The 15,898-nt window shown below is 38.2% G+C and overlaps 1 protein-coding gene across 1 annotated transcript in view; it reads right to left on the reverse strand.

Annotated features, from left to right (window-relative positions):
• The window catches only part of LOC102810528, a 373,438-nt gene that overhangs the window by 231,247 nt on the left and 126,293 nt on the right, over positions 1-15,898 (reverse strand). Inside the window, exon 8 of the mRNA XM_006871864.1 lies at positions 5,090-5,165. Within this exon, the coding sequence (XP_006871926.1) occupies positions 5,090-5,165 (76 nt within the window). The remainder of the gene's footprint in view (positions 1-5,089; positions 5,166-15,898) is intronic.

Genomic DNA, 15,898 nt, shown 5'->3' on the forward strand with positions numbered 1-15,898 from the left:
AAAGAGGATAGAGAGAAACACTGTAAACTGATGATATATAGCGGGGATAATAATCAATGTAATGAAACAAGCTATATGAATGTATATGAATGGTTGAATGTGAAACTGATGATATGCCCTGTAAACTTTCACTCAATGCAAAATAAAAACATTTTTAAAAAAGCTTCATTTTGCTTAAATCCACAATCAACATACGTGGAAGCAGCAGTCAAGAAATCAATGTATTTATTGCATTAGGCAAATGCTGAAAAAGACCTCTTTACAGTGTTAAAGAGCACAGATATATCTTTGTGGACTAAGGTGCACCTGATCCAAGTAATGGTATTTTCAATCACATCATATGCATGGAAGAGTTGGACAGTGAGTAAGAAAGACTATAGAAAAAAATCCATGCATTTGAATTATGGTATTGTAGAAGAATAATTAAAGTATGATGGACTGCCAGAAAAGAATAAACAAATCTATGTTGGGTGGAGTACAGCCAGAATGCTCCTTCATCTCTCAGACATCAGACATGTTATCAGGAGGAGCCAGTGCCTGGAGACAGACATCATGCTTGGTAATATAGAAGGTCAGCAAAAAAGAGGAAGACTCCCAATGAGATGGATTGATTGACACAGTAGTAACAAGAACGGGCTCAAATGTAACCACAACTGTGAAGATGGTGCAGGACTGGGTAGTGTTTCATTCTATTGTGCATAAGGTCACTATTAGTCAGAACCAATTCACCAGCACCTAGAAGCAATAACAGCATCACTAAGAAAGATTTAATTTTCCATCACCAGGAATCATTATAAAGATAACACATATGAGGTTAAGTAAAAAAGTTTAACTACAAAATCATGCTGTTGTGTTTAGTGTCATCATGCCAATTCTAACTCATAGTGACCTCGTTTATAGGTTTTCTGAGGAACAGCTGATGGATCTAAACCACTGACCTTGTGGTTAGCAGTCCAGTGCTTATTCTATAACACCACACCAGGACCCCAAAATTCATAGAAAATTTTGTTAAACCAAATTATCCAAAATGGAAACCTCTGTTTCTCAACATAGCCTTCATCTAGGCCTACATACTATTTTTTTTTTTTTCATTTTTTTTGTTGTGAACTTAATAAAGCTTTACAGAGCAGATCATCAATTCTGCATTCAACAAATCCTACACTTTGTTTCATCTCAGTGATTGCAATTCCCTCAGTGTAACATAACTTATCTCACTTCCGTCCTGGACGCCATGCACCATCTAATTTTTTCTGGTTTCAGGATCGGGGAGACTGATGTTCACATGGTCCATTAGTCCATTGAATGAACTGTTTCCAGGTGTCTTCAATTTCTATCACTTTCTCCATTCCAAGAGGTAGCATAAGATCAAGAACCGATGATAATGAATGAAGAAGTCTAGGGTGCACTGAAGGCCTTAGTGAAAAAAACAATACTCCAGGAATTGAAAGAATATAAATGTAAATGTTTCAACATACTGATTTAGTGTTTGAAGCACTCAGTCATCTATGCCAACAAATCTGGAAGAAAGCTACTTGGCCAAATGATTGAACAAGATCCATATCTGTGCCCATTTAAAAAAATGGAATATAGAAACTATTGAAAAATATAATTAATATTTTTCTTAAGGTAACTCAAAAACTGTTACAGAAGTACATCACAAGGAGCTGGAAGAAACTTAAGCTGGATTCAGAAAAGGATGTGGAACAAAGAATATCTTTGCTAATATCAGATGGATTTTAGCTGAAAGCAAATCTGTGTTGGAAGAAGTATAGCCAGAGTCTCCTTAGAAGTGAGAATGGTGAGACTTCCTCTCTCAGAGTTTGCACATGCTGTCAGGAGGAATCAATCCCTGAAGAAGGACATCATGCTTGGTAAAATGGAGGGTAAGCAAAAAAAGAGAAAGATGTACTCAAGTGAGATGGGTTGACACAGTGATAGAAACAATGGGTTCCGACATAACAATTTTGAGGATGGTACAGGACTGGACAGTGTTTCATTCTGTTGTGCAAAGGGTTGCTTTGAGTCAGAACTGACAAAGGCACCTAATAAAAATGAAAGGTTTTGGTACGTTGTGTTTTCATTTTTTCTAGATTTAAGAATTTGTTTTATTCCATTTATTATTTTTTCTCTTACCCAGTCGTTTTAAGTGGGCTGGCATTTAATTTCCATGTATTTTATTTTTCCCCTTACCTTCCTATTTTTAGTATGTAGTGTAGTGGTTATGAATCAGGCTGTGAACTGCAATGTCAGCAGTTCGAAACCACCAGCTGCTCCGCAAAGATGAGGCTTTCTGCTCCTGTAAAGATTTACAGCCTCAAAAACCCTGTACAGGGTCGCTATGAGTTGGAACCAACTCCACGGCACATAACAACAACAACCACAATGTTATAACATTATCATCAGAGAAGATGCTTTGTAAATATTTCAATGTTTTAAAACTTATTGAGGCTTGTTTTTGTCTTAACATGTGGTCTATTCTGAAGAATGTTCCATGTGCACTAGAAAATAATGTATATTGTGTTATTGTTGGCTTGAGTTCTCAATATAAGTCTGTGAGGTCAAGTTGGTTGCTTGTGTTGTTTAATGCTTTTTGTCTTTGTTGAGTTTATGTTTTTGTACTTTATTGAAAAAAACTCTATTATTATTGTAGAATTAACCTATTTTTTTCAATTATGTTTGAATTTGATTTATGTATTTAGAGGTTTTATTATTGGAAGCATAATTTTTTTATGGTTATGTCTTGTTCAATTGACACTCTAATATTATACAATGTCCTTCATTGTCTCTCATACTTATTTTTGCCTCAAAGACTATTTTATCTAAAGTTAATGGTTCTCTGTTCAAATAACTCCCTTTTGTATATTTTTGTAAAGTTTAATCTCATTTTTACAAATTCCTTTTATTTTTGTTTTATCTCAAAATGTTCTAATTTCACTGCCATATTTGAGGGACAATTTTGTTGAGAATATGATTCTTGGTTGGTAACTTTTTCTTTGAGAGTCTTATATATGTCATTCCACACATAAGACTAATTTCTGCTGAGAAATTAGAATTTAATCATTGTTTCTGATTTGTAGGTTACTTTTTTTTTTTTTCTGAGCTACTCTCTGGATTGTTTCCTTGTCTTGGTTTTTAAAAGTTTGATTTATAGTCTTGGTGAATTTCTTTTAGGGTTTTTCCTATTTGGTCTTCGTTCTGTTTCCTGAATACTTTTTTTTTTTTTTTTTGTCTTTCATGATGTTAGTGAAGTTTTCTTCTAACAACTCCTTGACAAATTTCTCTATTTCTTTTTGTTGGTGGTGGTGGTGTCACTTCCTGTTCTGGAATTCTGATTACATGTGAGTTGATCTGTTTTGTTGGCATCTCACATAAATCTTAGACTTTCTTTGAATTTTTCCTCCTTTTTTTCCCTGATTGTTCTTCTAGAGCAGAGGTGGGGAACATCTTGAAATCATTTGCTCTGACCCTACCAAGGCAACCACAGTTCTAGTCATCACATTAGAGGTAAGTTATCTAAATGTCTGACCAAATAAAGCAAGCTAATTTTTAAGTTGATAATTTTGTATCATCTGAAACGATGCTATTAATTTTGGCAGAAAAAAATTTCCCTATCCCTTGTTCTAGAAGATTAGAATTGAGAGATTTGTCTTCAAGCTTACTAATTTGGCTTTCCCTTGATTGAAATATACATTGTCTTTTCAACGTATGGTCAATTTCTGAAATCTTAGAATTAATCTTCTGGATTTCTATGTGCAGTTTTTATATTGCTTCTAATTTTTTCATTTATTTTGTCAATTTGTTCTTAAAGCTTTTTCCTTCTGAATTCTTCTGAAGTTTTTCTGTGTTTTCCTTGCTTTCCTCTGTAACTTTATCAATTTCTAAATATCATTCTTTTGAATTCTTTATCAGGTGTTTCCAATACCTTTTATTCCTCAGAAATGTTTTCTGGCTCTGCATTTTAGTCACTTTTCTGAGACACTTTGTGTTGTTTCTTCATGTAAATGATCTAGGTAGTGTCTGCCTAGTTTGCCCATCTTGCTAGAAGTTCCAAGTTCTAAACACTTCTAAAATTGGTGTTTCCATTGCTCTATCCCTTCCCAGAAGAACACAGCACTTATAGATTTACACCATGTCAAAAGGGCAGTTTAGGCATCATTGAGGGGCTCAAATAATTTTCCTTTTAAATGTTCTATAATTGTGGGAAACAAAAACAAGTCTGAAGGGGCAAGATAAGGTCTTATAGTGGATGGGATGGATAAGATTACCCAGTGAAATTCTTGTTGAACATCCCTTGTTACCCTTGAAGAATTACCAGGTTCATTTTTGTGATGGGAAAAAAAAAAATGTCCTCACTAAAACTTTTCTGGCTTTCTTCTCATCAATGCAGTTTTTGATTTTCTTAAAACTTCTTCATGATAAGTCCCATGATTATCCTGTATCCTTCAAGAAAATTTATCAATTATTCCCCCATTAGAATTCTAAAAGACAGTCACCATAAGCTGACCTCTCGGCCTTGAATTGAACTGGTCTAGCATAGTGGGTTAATCATTGGGCTGCTAATAGAAAGGTCAGTAGTTCTAGTCCACTAGGCACTCTGTGGGAGAACGATGAGGGTTTCTGCTCGCCTAAAGACTTATAGCCTCAGAAACACAATACAGTGTTGGTATGAGTTAGAAACCAACTTCACAGTACACTACCACCACCTGTAAATCCCCTCAGCAGACACTTTTTTATTGAATTTTTTTAAAGGCACCCTAAAGAGACTAAGACAAGTATATTATCGAGAGATCTTGTCTTCAGCCATCCAGTAATCATAGAGAGATATTTAAACATACTTTCTTTGGAATAAATCTATGCCTATATGAACCAGTATCCTAGTAGTAATGTTTTTTTTTTGTTTTGTTTTTTACTTATCCTCGTATCTTTTCTCAAAGAAAGCAGCACTCTCTAAAATTAATATTCACAAAAATTAACCAATAAAACACCACCAACCTGATAATAAATGATTTACTGTTACAGTTATCAAAAATACAAGAACTTGGAACTAACATGAAACCAATTTGCACAATGTAAGAGCACACCTACAAACCTGTGACAACTGAAGACATATTCATGGTTTTTCCTGGGGTCTTTGACCACAATATCATCTAGAAACCAGCCGTTTCCTAAACACAAATTTAAAAAAGAAAAATGTGATCTGAATATATACGATCCATGTATTGTTTCAAGTTTTGAGAACCAAGTCCTAGCCTCCAAATTTAAGTAAAGTCCTTGCACAACTTCAAACTTTTGAACTCTAAATAAAATATAACAGAAAAAAAAAAACCCTGTAAGAAGCATTTAAAAAATATTTCATATCTTATAACAAAAGAATTGCATTATTTCAAGGCTTGATGTTTTGTGATATCTATTTCAGTATGATTTTCTGAACAGTTGAAAAAACAAGAACAATTCTGGAGTTGTATTTCATAAATGCACTCATCATCTTGGATCTAAACTCTCCCAAAAGATACCTGTTTTATGAATTAACAATATTTTTACTTCTAAAAAAACACAAATACTCATTAAAACTCAAATTTGGACCAATTCTATATAAACAAATTATGTATCTGGATAGGCCAAAAATGAATAGTCCTTTAGAAATCCTGTCCAAGTATACAGAATGAGATAATATTCATGAAGGTAATAATCTCTTTTTCAATCTTTAATTTTTTATCAGTTTGCAAACTCAAGTTGATTAAAATACAATTTTAATTTATGTATAGATGAAATGGAATATTTTAACGTGTCACAGAAGCTTTATCTACACAGAAAGCCAGCTCAAAATATATCTTCCCCAATTAAAACTCCTTGAGAGAATACTTAAGAGCTTTAGGATAAAAATTTTAAACAAAGCACAGAAGGGACTTCATTGTCTGATCTCTGCTTACTCGTCAGTTTCATCTCTAACACATACTCCTATTATTAAGCTGCACAAAACTCCTCAGAGTTTCCTAGATTAGTGCTTCTCAAAGTTTAGCATGCCTAAAATCCCCAGAAGAGATTGTCTAAAAAAGATTGCTGGCTCCCTACTCCTATTGTTTCTGACTCAGGAAGTCTGGAATAGGCAGCCTATTGTGAATAATTGGTCCAGATTGTTCTAATTGAAGTGACCCACGGTGATGATCATGGCCCAGAGATCATATTTTGAAAACAAATTTCAGAAACGATACATATTCAAATTTCCATGCTTTGCATATATTCCTCTGTCCCTCGGTCAAGGAGGTTCAATGTGCCAGGATTTCAGGATGAAAAGGACACACTCCACTCCTGATTCTTCTTCTTTAATGATACTGAAATCACCCCTATTTCTGAGATAGCTCGTTTTAAACCCAATTAGAGCTCTAGTTAACGGTTAACAATCACAATTGAATCATACCATCCTATCAGTATCTTCTCCCACCTTCTCTTACCCAGGCCCAGAAGAAAAAAAATGTTGTTTGGGTATGGGGCTCTGAAAGCATGGTAGTTACAAGTTGGACTGCTTACTTCAAGGTCAGCATTCAAAACTACCAGCTGTTCTGTGGGAGAAAGATGAGGCTTTCTGCTCCCGTAAAGACAGCCTCAGAAACCCTATACAGGGTCGCTATGAATCAGAACTGACTTCACAGCACACAACCACCACCACCACAGAGCAATATTAAGTTATTCACTACACTGCAGGCCACCCCTGGCTCTTCTAACCGCTGGCCTTTTCATACTTCAAGGATTAACTTTTTCCCATAACAATCATTTTAACTGAACGCAATCAAAGTTTATAAATCAGAAATTTCATGCCTTTACTCCCATTTTTGTTGTTGGTAAGTGTCATTGAGTTGATTCCAATTCATAGCGACACTGCATTGGGTTTTTAAGGAGCAGCTAATGAGTTTGAACCACTAATTTTGCAATTCAAACTAGCCTTGTGGTAGGTCACACCAGGACTAAATTGCCTGTCCCTATCAACTAAGTACTCTAGAGACAAGCATTTATCTTAATATGAAGAATCTTCTGTTTCTGTTGGAACTTTGGACTTCTGCATCCATACGCAAAGTCCAGACCAGAGTAAACCAACAAAATGTCAGCAATTTTTACCAGCTCACAGTATTAAACATCTCTCTCTTAATTAGGTTGTGTTCTGGTCAATTCAGACTTAGTTGCTCCAGCTGAGTCAAATAGGTACTAGCTGCAAGCTTTGGAGTACATACATACCTCTTGGTACTTTAGACTAACTGGCCCCTTCTCTCTCTCTCAATCCTAGCCCCCATGGGCTAGGTTGGTGCCCTTACGCTCAGGAGTGCATACAATGCCCATACGTCAGACCCATCAACCCTTTCTCTCCTCTCTCAACCCATCTCTTCATGGCTGCACTCTCCCCCACTTCTAGTCATTAAATGGACCTCTGTGGTCACCACAATTAGCATACCAGGCTGGCTGCTCATCAGCTCCCTCCAACTTTCAGTTCCAGAAGTGGGTTTTTTCTGTTGGCAAAGATTTTTCCTGCCTCAATAAATCCAATGGCAAACTGCTTGCTCAAAAATTTAAAAAAAAAAAAAAAAAGGTTCCTCTTGTAGGCCTTTCCTGCAGTAAATCTGTTCCCACAGTAGTTCTGGATGGGGCTTAGGTTTTTACCATATCCCTTACTTTGCAAAGACTTAAAAAGCCTGCTTTTTCTGGGCAATTCTTAACTCCCCTTTCAGCATTTCCAATCAAATATAATCTAAAGACAGGCTTACAGGCTTTCTGGAATCAACTGTCTAATAACCACTCCTTCACACATGTGCATATGGCCTTGGGCCTCTGACTGGCATGGCAGACCCAGTAAGCCATGGACACCTATCAGCCATCTTGTTTCTCTGTCCAGTGACTTAAGTAAATGCTTTACTTCCCTCAGCAGCAGCATAGCATCTTGTATATTCCTAACAGTTAACCACTAAAGTAACCTTCTAAGAATCAAAAGTTTTGTTTCCCATATCCCTTTGTACTGTCTCCTACAAAACCCCATGTTTCCATGAATCTGGTAGCATTCTATGAATCTCATTTCTGACAACAAACTCAAAAATAAATAAATAAATAAAAATGAGCACCAAACATTCCTCCCACCGTCCTCTTTACTTAACTAGGTTCAATAATTCATTGTAACTGTCATACAGAACTCAGAAACCATACTCAGTTGTTAGGTTTATTAGAGAAATTAATGGATTACAATGCAGGACCAGAAATGTTCAGGATACGGTTCTTTCAGTCAGGATAGCCTCTTCTCAGCCATATCCACAGGCAGGCCTCTCTCTGGTCATTGGCCTGTCAGCAACAGGCCCTTTGGCCTCTGCCCTGTTCCTACTCCAGCAATGCTATAAAACTCTTCTAGGGCTGCTGATAAAATGTCCACAGGACATACCACTCCACCATAAGCCTCTTTCTGAAGACTCTAGGCTCTAACTCTGGTCAGCAAACCTAGATCCCCTGTAAAGTATCTAGAGACATTCTGCCCTGCTAGTAAGCTTCCTGCATAAAGTCACTCAGTTTTACTTGCTTTGTGGACTGGTAAGCCCACCAAGAGGTCTTGTGCTCTGGCTTTTCTTTCTGCTACTATTGCTCCTCTGCTTTTCCTCCAGTGTCACCACTTTCTGTCCTGGAATTGAGGAAGTTCAGTGCACAAGGATATCAGGCATGACTCCACTCCAAGCTCTTCTGTGATACCCACTCCTGCTTTTGATACATGTCATCTTAGATCCACACTAGAGTTCCAACTTTTAAAAATCACAATGAATTCTGTTAAACAGTCACAATGGAATCATATCATACTATCTGCATCTTCTCCTACCTTCTCTTACCCAGATCCAGGAGGGCAAAAATGTTTAGTGGATGTTATAATTAATGTTTTGGGTCAAATTGACTGGGCCAGCATTCTTAGTGGCTTGGGAGTTAAGACTTAATCATTCTCAATAATGAGAGATGCTGTGAATAGTCTATCAATTGAAAGAAATTTTTCCTTGGATGTGAGGCCAGTTTCCAATATATTGAACACTTGGGCAAAGCTTGCTTGCTTTCTACTGGTTCTGGATTCTGTATTTGACTTGTCATCTAACTTCTGGCTTTTTTGGACTTGAGCCAGCTGTAGGCTCTATTATCTGGTAATGCTGGGAGTCATCAGCAGCTGTACATCTTACCCACCTCACCTGCCTGCATGCTGTCTAACCTTGCCCACTTGTATAACTGTGAGCCATTTCCTTGATTTAGCCTCTCTTTATATATACATATATAAGCTTCACAGTTCTGCTTCCCTAAAGAACCCAGCCTAGACAGTGGAGTTACAAAGACTATAGGTAGAATGTTGTTGTTAAGTGCCGTCGAGTCGGTTCTGATCCATAGTGACCCTATATAGGGTTTCTGAGGAGTGGCTGGTGAGCTTGAACCTCCGATGTTGCAGTTCAAACGGCTTTGCAGTCTGGTGCATTAACCCACAGCACCACACCAGGACTCCATGAGTAAAATTGTTGTTAAGTGCCATCGAGTCAGCTGCAAGCCATAGTGATCCTGTGTAGGGTTTCCAAGGAGCAGCTGGTGAGCTTGAACTGCCAACCTTACAGTTAAAATGGCTTTGCAGCCTGGTGCATTAACCCACAACACCATATCAGGATTCCATGGGTAGAATAGCCATATGAAATTATTCATTGAACTGTGCTTGCCTATATGTAATAAAATTTGGGTCACACTGTGTAAATAATTAATGTACTGCTGTGGTGGGAACACGGCTGCATGCTCATTACACTGGTTCCTTTTTCTGCTTGAGCAAGAGGACTACTTTCTCAGTATCTTCTGCAGTTATATAGAGTCATATGGCACAATTCTTGCCAATGGAATGTGAACAAAGATGAATGATATAAATCACCTGTAAGACTAACTTTTAAGACCCTCACACACAATCCTAGTCTAACTCCATCTTCTATTTCTCCTTGGAAACATCTATGTGGCATAGCCATAGATAGAATGAATGTTACTGACTCTGATTTGTTGCTTAAAGAACAGCTGCCTAAGAGATTTTTATGTGCCATCAGATTATTGTATGAACAACATATAATTTTTTTTCTATCTAAAGCCTCTCAAATTTGGGGATAGTTCATTACACCAGTTAAACCCAAATAAAGCAAAACAAAAAAAGACAATGCTGTTTAGTTGATTTTGACTCATAGGACCCTATTGTTGTTAAGTGCTGTCAAGTCATTTCTGACTCATAGCAAACTTGTATAGACTTTCTGAAGATTGATGGGTAGGTTTCAACTGCTGACCTGAAGAGTCCAATGCTTACTCTACAGCACCACACCAGGACTACTATAGGACCTATGATGGTGGTGGTGGTTGTGAGCTGCCAAGTTGGTTCCAATCTTAGCAACCATGTATAGGGTTTCAGAGGCTATAAATCTTTATGGAAGCCGAAAGCCTTATCTTTCTCCTGTGAAGTGGCTGGTAGATTCAAACTGCTGGCCTTGCAGCTAATAGCACAATGAGTAACCCACTATGCTACCTATAGGGTTTCCAAGGCTATACTCTTTATGGAAGTGGACTGACACATATTTCTCCCAGTGAGTGACTGGTAGATTTGAATCGCCTAACCTCTGGTAGCGTAGTGGTTACAAATTGGGCTGTGAACCGCAAGGTCAGCAGTCCAAAACTACCAGCTGCTCCGCGGGAGAAAGATGAGGCTTTCTGCTCCATTAAAGATTTACAGCCTCGGGAACTCTGTTCAGGGTCGCTATGGGTCGGAACCAACTCGATGGCACTTAACAACAACAACAACCCTTTGGACTCCTGATATGGCACTGCAGGATCAGCATTGGGCTGAGAACCACAAGGTCAACACTTCAAACCCACCTAGGAAACCCTATATAGCACTTAACAACAACAACCTTTTAGTTAGCAGGCAAGCACTTAACCAGTGAGTAACCAGTCCTCCTTCCTTGAATATACAGAGAAAGACATATTTAAGTAAATAAATCACATTTTTAAGGTAAAAATTATAAACATTATAAATCTTTTATTCAGTTTTATAAAGCTTTAGATATGTGTTTTTCTTTCAGCCCTGAAAAAATATGAATGGAACCAGAGATTTCAAACTCCTAAGTAGGATTTGTGAGTAAAATCATTTAGAGTAAAAAGTTTTGACACTGAAGTTTTTAAGAGAAAAGATGTTAAGTAGTACAGCAATTTACAGACCAGTTAGATAAAATTAGTTGGGGATGTTCTTCATGTCTTCTATTTGGAAAAATGAAAACTATACATCTAATACTTATTGAAGTTGAGGGCACATTTTCATATTTACAAGTTGCCCACATTTGCCATGTATTCAAGTTATGATAATAGTATTATAAGCTGGTGTGGCACTGTAGGATAAGCATGGGACTGCTAACTGCAAGGTCGATGGTTCAAATGCAACCATTTTGGAAACCCTAGTCAGGGTTCCTATGAGTCAGAACTAACTCAACGGTACTTAACAACATTTCCACAAAGAGATTAGTCAATGATTATTTCAAGGCATTTAAAGGCTGAATTGCATTGCTTCTTGAGGAAATACTACTGGATTTAAATTAAAGCCTTTTCTTGTTTACTATTCTGAAAACCATCAATCATTCATAATCATTGACAAAAATTACAGAGTGTCTCCAAGGCTTGGATGACAATGTGTTATTCTAAGACTGGTTTTTAGAAGTATGCTGTGATAATTATGGTTTTGTTTCAACTTGACTGGGCCAGGATTCCCAGTGCTTTGGAAGCTGAGAGTGATTATCCCAATGGTGAGATATAATACACTGTAGTTAACTCTATGATGGTTGGTATGAGCATCCAATCAGTTGAAAGGCTGTTTCCTCTTTGTCTGAGTGTCCATTATATTGGAAGTAGGAGTGCCCTCTTCCAATATAATGGACACTCAAAGCTTTCTTGCTTTGTGCTGGGTCTGGACCTTGCTTCTAGCTTGTCCTCCAACCTCTAGTTCTTTGGACTTGAGCCAGTGGCCTGCTCTATGATCAGCCTGCCTGCCTGTCTGCTGGCTGGACCAACCTGCCTGCTGGACTTGCCTGCTGATCTTGAATCAACTGGCCTGGAATTAGGATTCCCTATATTATATAATTGTGAGTCATATCCTTGATATAGGCCTCTCTTTATATATCATACACACACACACACTTAAGGAGCTCTGATAATGTAGTAGTTATGAATTGGGCTTCTAGCCTCAAGGTCAGCAATCCAAAACTACCAGTAGTTCCATGGTAGAAAGATGAGACTTTCTGCTCCTGTAAAGATCTACAGCCTCAGAAACCCTGTACAGGGTCGCTATGAGTCGGAACCAACTCCACGGCACATTCTACCACCACCATATACTATACATACATATATAAGTTTTACTTCTCTAGAAAACCCAGCTTAGGACATATGCCTACTGTCTTAAAAAGAGCATTTCATTCAAGATTCTGCGGCTACTTGATAATGGTCCAGGATAGCCTCTTCATGTATGTGGTCTAAATCAAAATGTGAAAGTGGTATGTCTCACTCCCAATACAATCACTGTGATTTGACCTATGGATCAAGGTGCAATTACCACCTTCAAGGCATACTATCTATGACTAGATTTTCTCTGGCAACAGCTGCAAAACATGGAGGTATAGTAATACTTTGCAATTTCTGTAAGACATATAACATTCTTCAGTACATTCAGATCATTGAATCTTCTCAGAAGAAAGCTATGAGAAAATGCATGGAGAGCATGTGGGAAAAACTGTTGATTTATGTGAACATGCTCCAAAAATTTAATCAGGATAATAGAAGATTGGTGGGGAAATCATCCACATAACAAGAATGATGAATTTAGAACTTGCTATCATTGCACTGATAGAATCCGTACATGGACCAAGAGACAGTTGTTCGAACAGAACATGGGAACACTGAATGGTTTAAATTAAGAAAGTTGTGCATCAGGATTGTATTCTTTCACTATACTTATTCAACCTGTATGCTGAGCAAATAATCCAAGAAGCTGGGCTATATGAAGAAAAACATGGCATCAGGATTGGAGGAAGACTCATTAACAACCTGTGCAATACACAGATGATATAACCTTGCTTGTTGAAAGTAAAGAGGATTTAAAATACTTACTGATGAAAATCAAAGGCCACAGCCTTTGGTACAGATTGCATCTCAATGTAAAGAAAACAAAAATCCTCACCACTGGACCAATAAACAACATTCTTATCAATGGAGAAAAGATTGAAGTTGTCAAGGACTTTATTCTTCTTGGATCAACTATCAACACTCATGGAAGCAGCAGTCAAGAAATCAAACAGCGTATTGCATTAGGCAAATCTGCTGCACAAGAACTTTTTAAAATGTTGAAGAGCAAAGATGTCAGCTTGAGGACTAAGGTGTGCCTGACCCAAGCCATGGTATTTTCAATAACCTCATATGCATGTGAAAGCTGGACAGTGAATAAGGAAGACCGTAGAAGAATTGATGCTTTTGAGTTATGATGTTGGAGGACAATATTCTAAGTACTGCCAAAAGAACCAACAGATCTGTGTTGGAAGAAGTGCAGCCAGAGTGCTCCTTGGAGGCCAGGATGGCCAAACTTTGTCTCTCATACTTCGGACATATTGTCAGGAGGGACCAGTCGCAGGAGAAGGATATCATGTTTGGTAAGGTGGAGGGTTAGAGAAAAGGAGGAAGATCCCCAGTGAGACGGATTGGCAAAATGGCAGCATCAATGTGCTCAAGCATTGCAACAGTTGTGATGCTGGCCCAGGACCAGGTAGTGTTTCATTCTGTTGTGCCTAGGGTTGCTATGAGTTGGTACCAACTCGATGGCACCTAACAACAACAAATCATTGCACTAGCCCATAGGTCACAAAGAAAGGAAATTAACAGATTTTAAAGAGGAAAAAGTACTGAAAAATAAAGAATGAGGGAAAGAAAGAGGAGCTGTCAAAATTTTTTACCATGAAAGTATTTGTGGTTGTTGTTAGGTGCCACCTAGTTATTACTGTCTCATAGAAACCCTATGCACAACAGATTGAAACGCTTCCCGGTTCTGAACCAACCTCACAGCCCACTGCTGTGCCAATCCATCTAATTTGGGGTCTTCCTCTTTGTTTTCTGACCCTCCACTTTACCAAACATGATATTATTCTCCAGAGATTGATTCCTCCTGATAACATGTCTGAAGTACAAGAGAGGAAGTCTGGTTTTCCTGGCTTCCAATGAGTATTCTGATTGTACTTCTTCCAACACAGATTGGTTTGATCTTTTGGTAGCCCATGGTACTTTTAATATTCTCCTCCAACACCTTAACACAAATGCATCAATTCTTCTATAGTCTTCCTTATTTTACTGTCCAACTTTCACATGCTTATGAGGCTATTGAAAATACCATGGCTTGGCTCAGAAACACCTTAGTCCTCAAACTGACATCTTTGCTCTTCAACACTTTTAAACAGGTCTTGTGCAGCAGATTTGCCTAATTCAATACATCGTTTGATTTCTTCACTGCTGCTTCCGAGAGTATTGATGGCTGATCTGAGAAAAATGAAGTCTTTGACAACTTCAGAGTTTTCTCCATTTGTATGGATGTTGCTTATTGATACAGTGATGAGGATTTTTGTTTTCTTTACATTGAGGAGCAACCTGTACTGAAGGGTTTTCTCTCTGATCTTCATCAGTAAGTATGTTTAAGTCCTCTTTTTTTCAGCAAGCAAAGTTGTATCATCTGCATATCACAGGTTCTTATAGAATCTTCCTTCAATCCTGATACCATATTTTTCTTCACATAATCCTGCTTCTCAATTTTGTGCTCAGCATACAGATTGAATGTTGTTGTTGTTCTAAAGTGCTGTCGAGCTGGTTCAGACCCATAGTGACCCTGTATAGGGTTTCCAAGGAGTAGCTGGTGAACTTGAACTGTTGACCTTGCAGTTCAAACAGCTTTTCTGTCTGGCTCATTCACCTACAGTGCCACACCAAGATAATAAATAAGGTGAAAGAATACAACCCTGGCACACACATTTCCAGACTTTAAACCATTTGGTTTTCCCTTGTTGTTTGAATAATTGCCTTTTGGTCTATAAAGAGGTTTGTCATGAACACAATTAAGTGTTCAAGAATTTTCATTGTTCACAATGTTGTCCACAGCTTCTCATGATCCACACAATCAAAAGCCTTAGCATAATCAATAAAGCACAGGCATACAATTTTCTGGTATCCTCTGCTTTCAGCCAAGATTGATGTGACAGTGCATTACGGGTTGGAAGTCATGCAGTAAAGATTGCAGGGCAGTGAGTTGCTGCCTGCAGAGGCCATGATGCCTGCAGTTCCAAGCCTGCCCACCAGTGATGTATCCACCCTGGCTTTGGGGTGCCTCATTGTCTCCCTTCTTCTGTTTGTCTGTGTATTCTTTCGCTATCCCTGTTGCCGCTGTATCTCCCCTCCTCATGAACCAAACACTCGTGAACAACACAACTATGTTGAGGTAAGTCCCCGACATAAATGGCGCCTCAAAACGTGGGGCACGAAGGATGGGGTAAGTGATGACCCTCGGTCCATGCCGGACACTGCTCGTGGGAACCGCCGCGGTCCCTCTAGTCAAAGAGTAAGGCTAGAAAGGAGCAGTAAGGAAGTTAAGGGGATGGGGGCCCAGAGAGAGCCCAGTCCCCATTCTGTATATCCTAAAATTCTTAGTCTCCATTCTGTATATCTTAAAATTCTTAAGAAATCTCTGCAAGAAAAAAAAATGTGTGTTGATGAAAGAAACCTGTCTAATTTTGTTAAGTGTGTCCAGCTGATTAGCCCCCGGTTACATGAGAGTGGAATCTCGGGGGAATCAGAATGGAAAAGAATC

The sequence above is a fragment of the Chrysochloris asiatica genome, unplaced genomic scaffold (genome assembly GCF_000296735.1).
Source record: "Chrysochloris asiatica unplaced genomic scaffold, ChrAsi1.0 scaffold00176, whole genome shotgun sequence".
NCBI lineage: Eukaryota > Metazoa > Chordata > Mammalia > Afrosoricida > Chrysochloridae > Chrysochloris > Chrysochloris asiatica.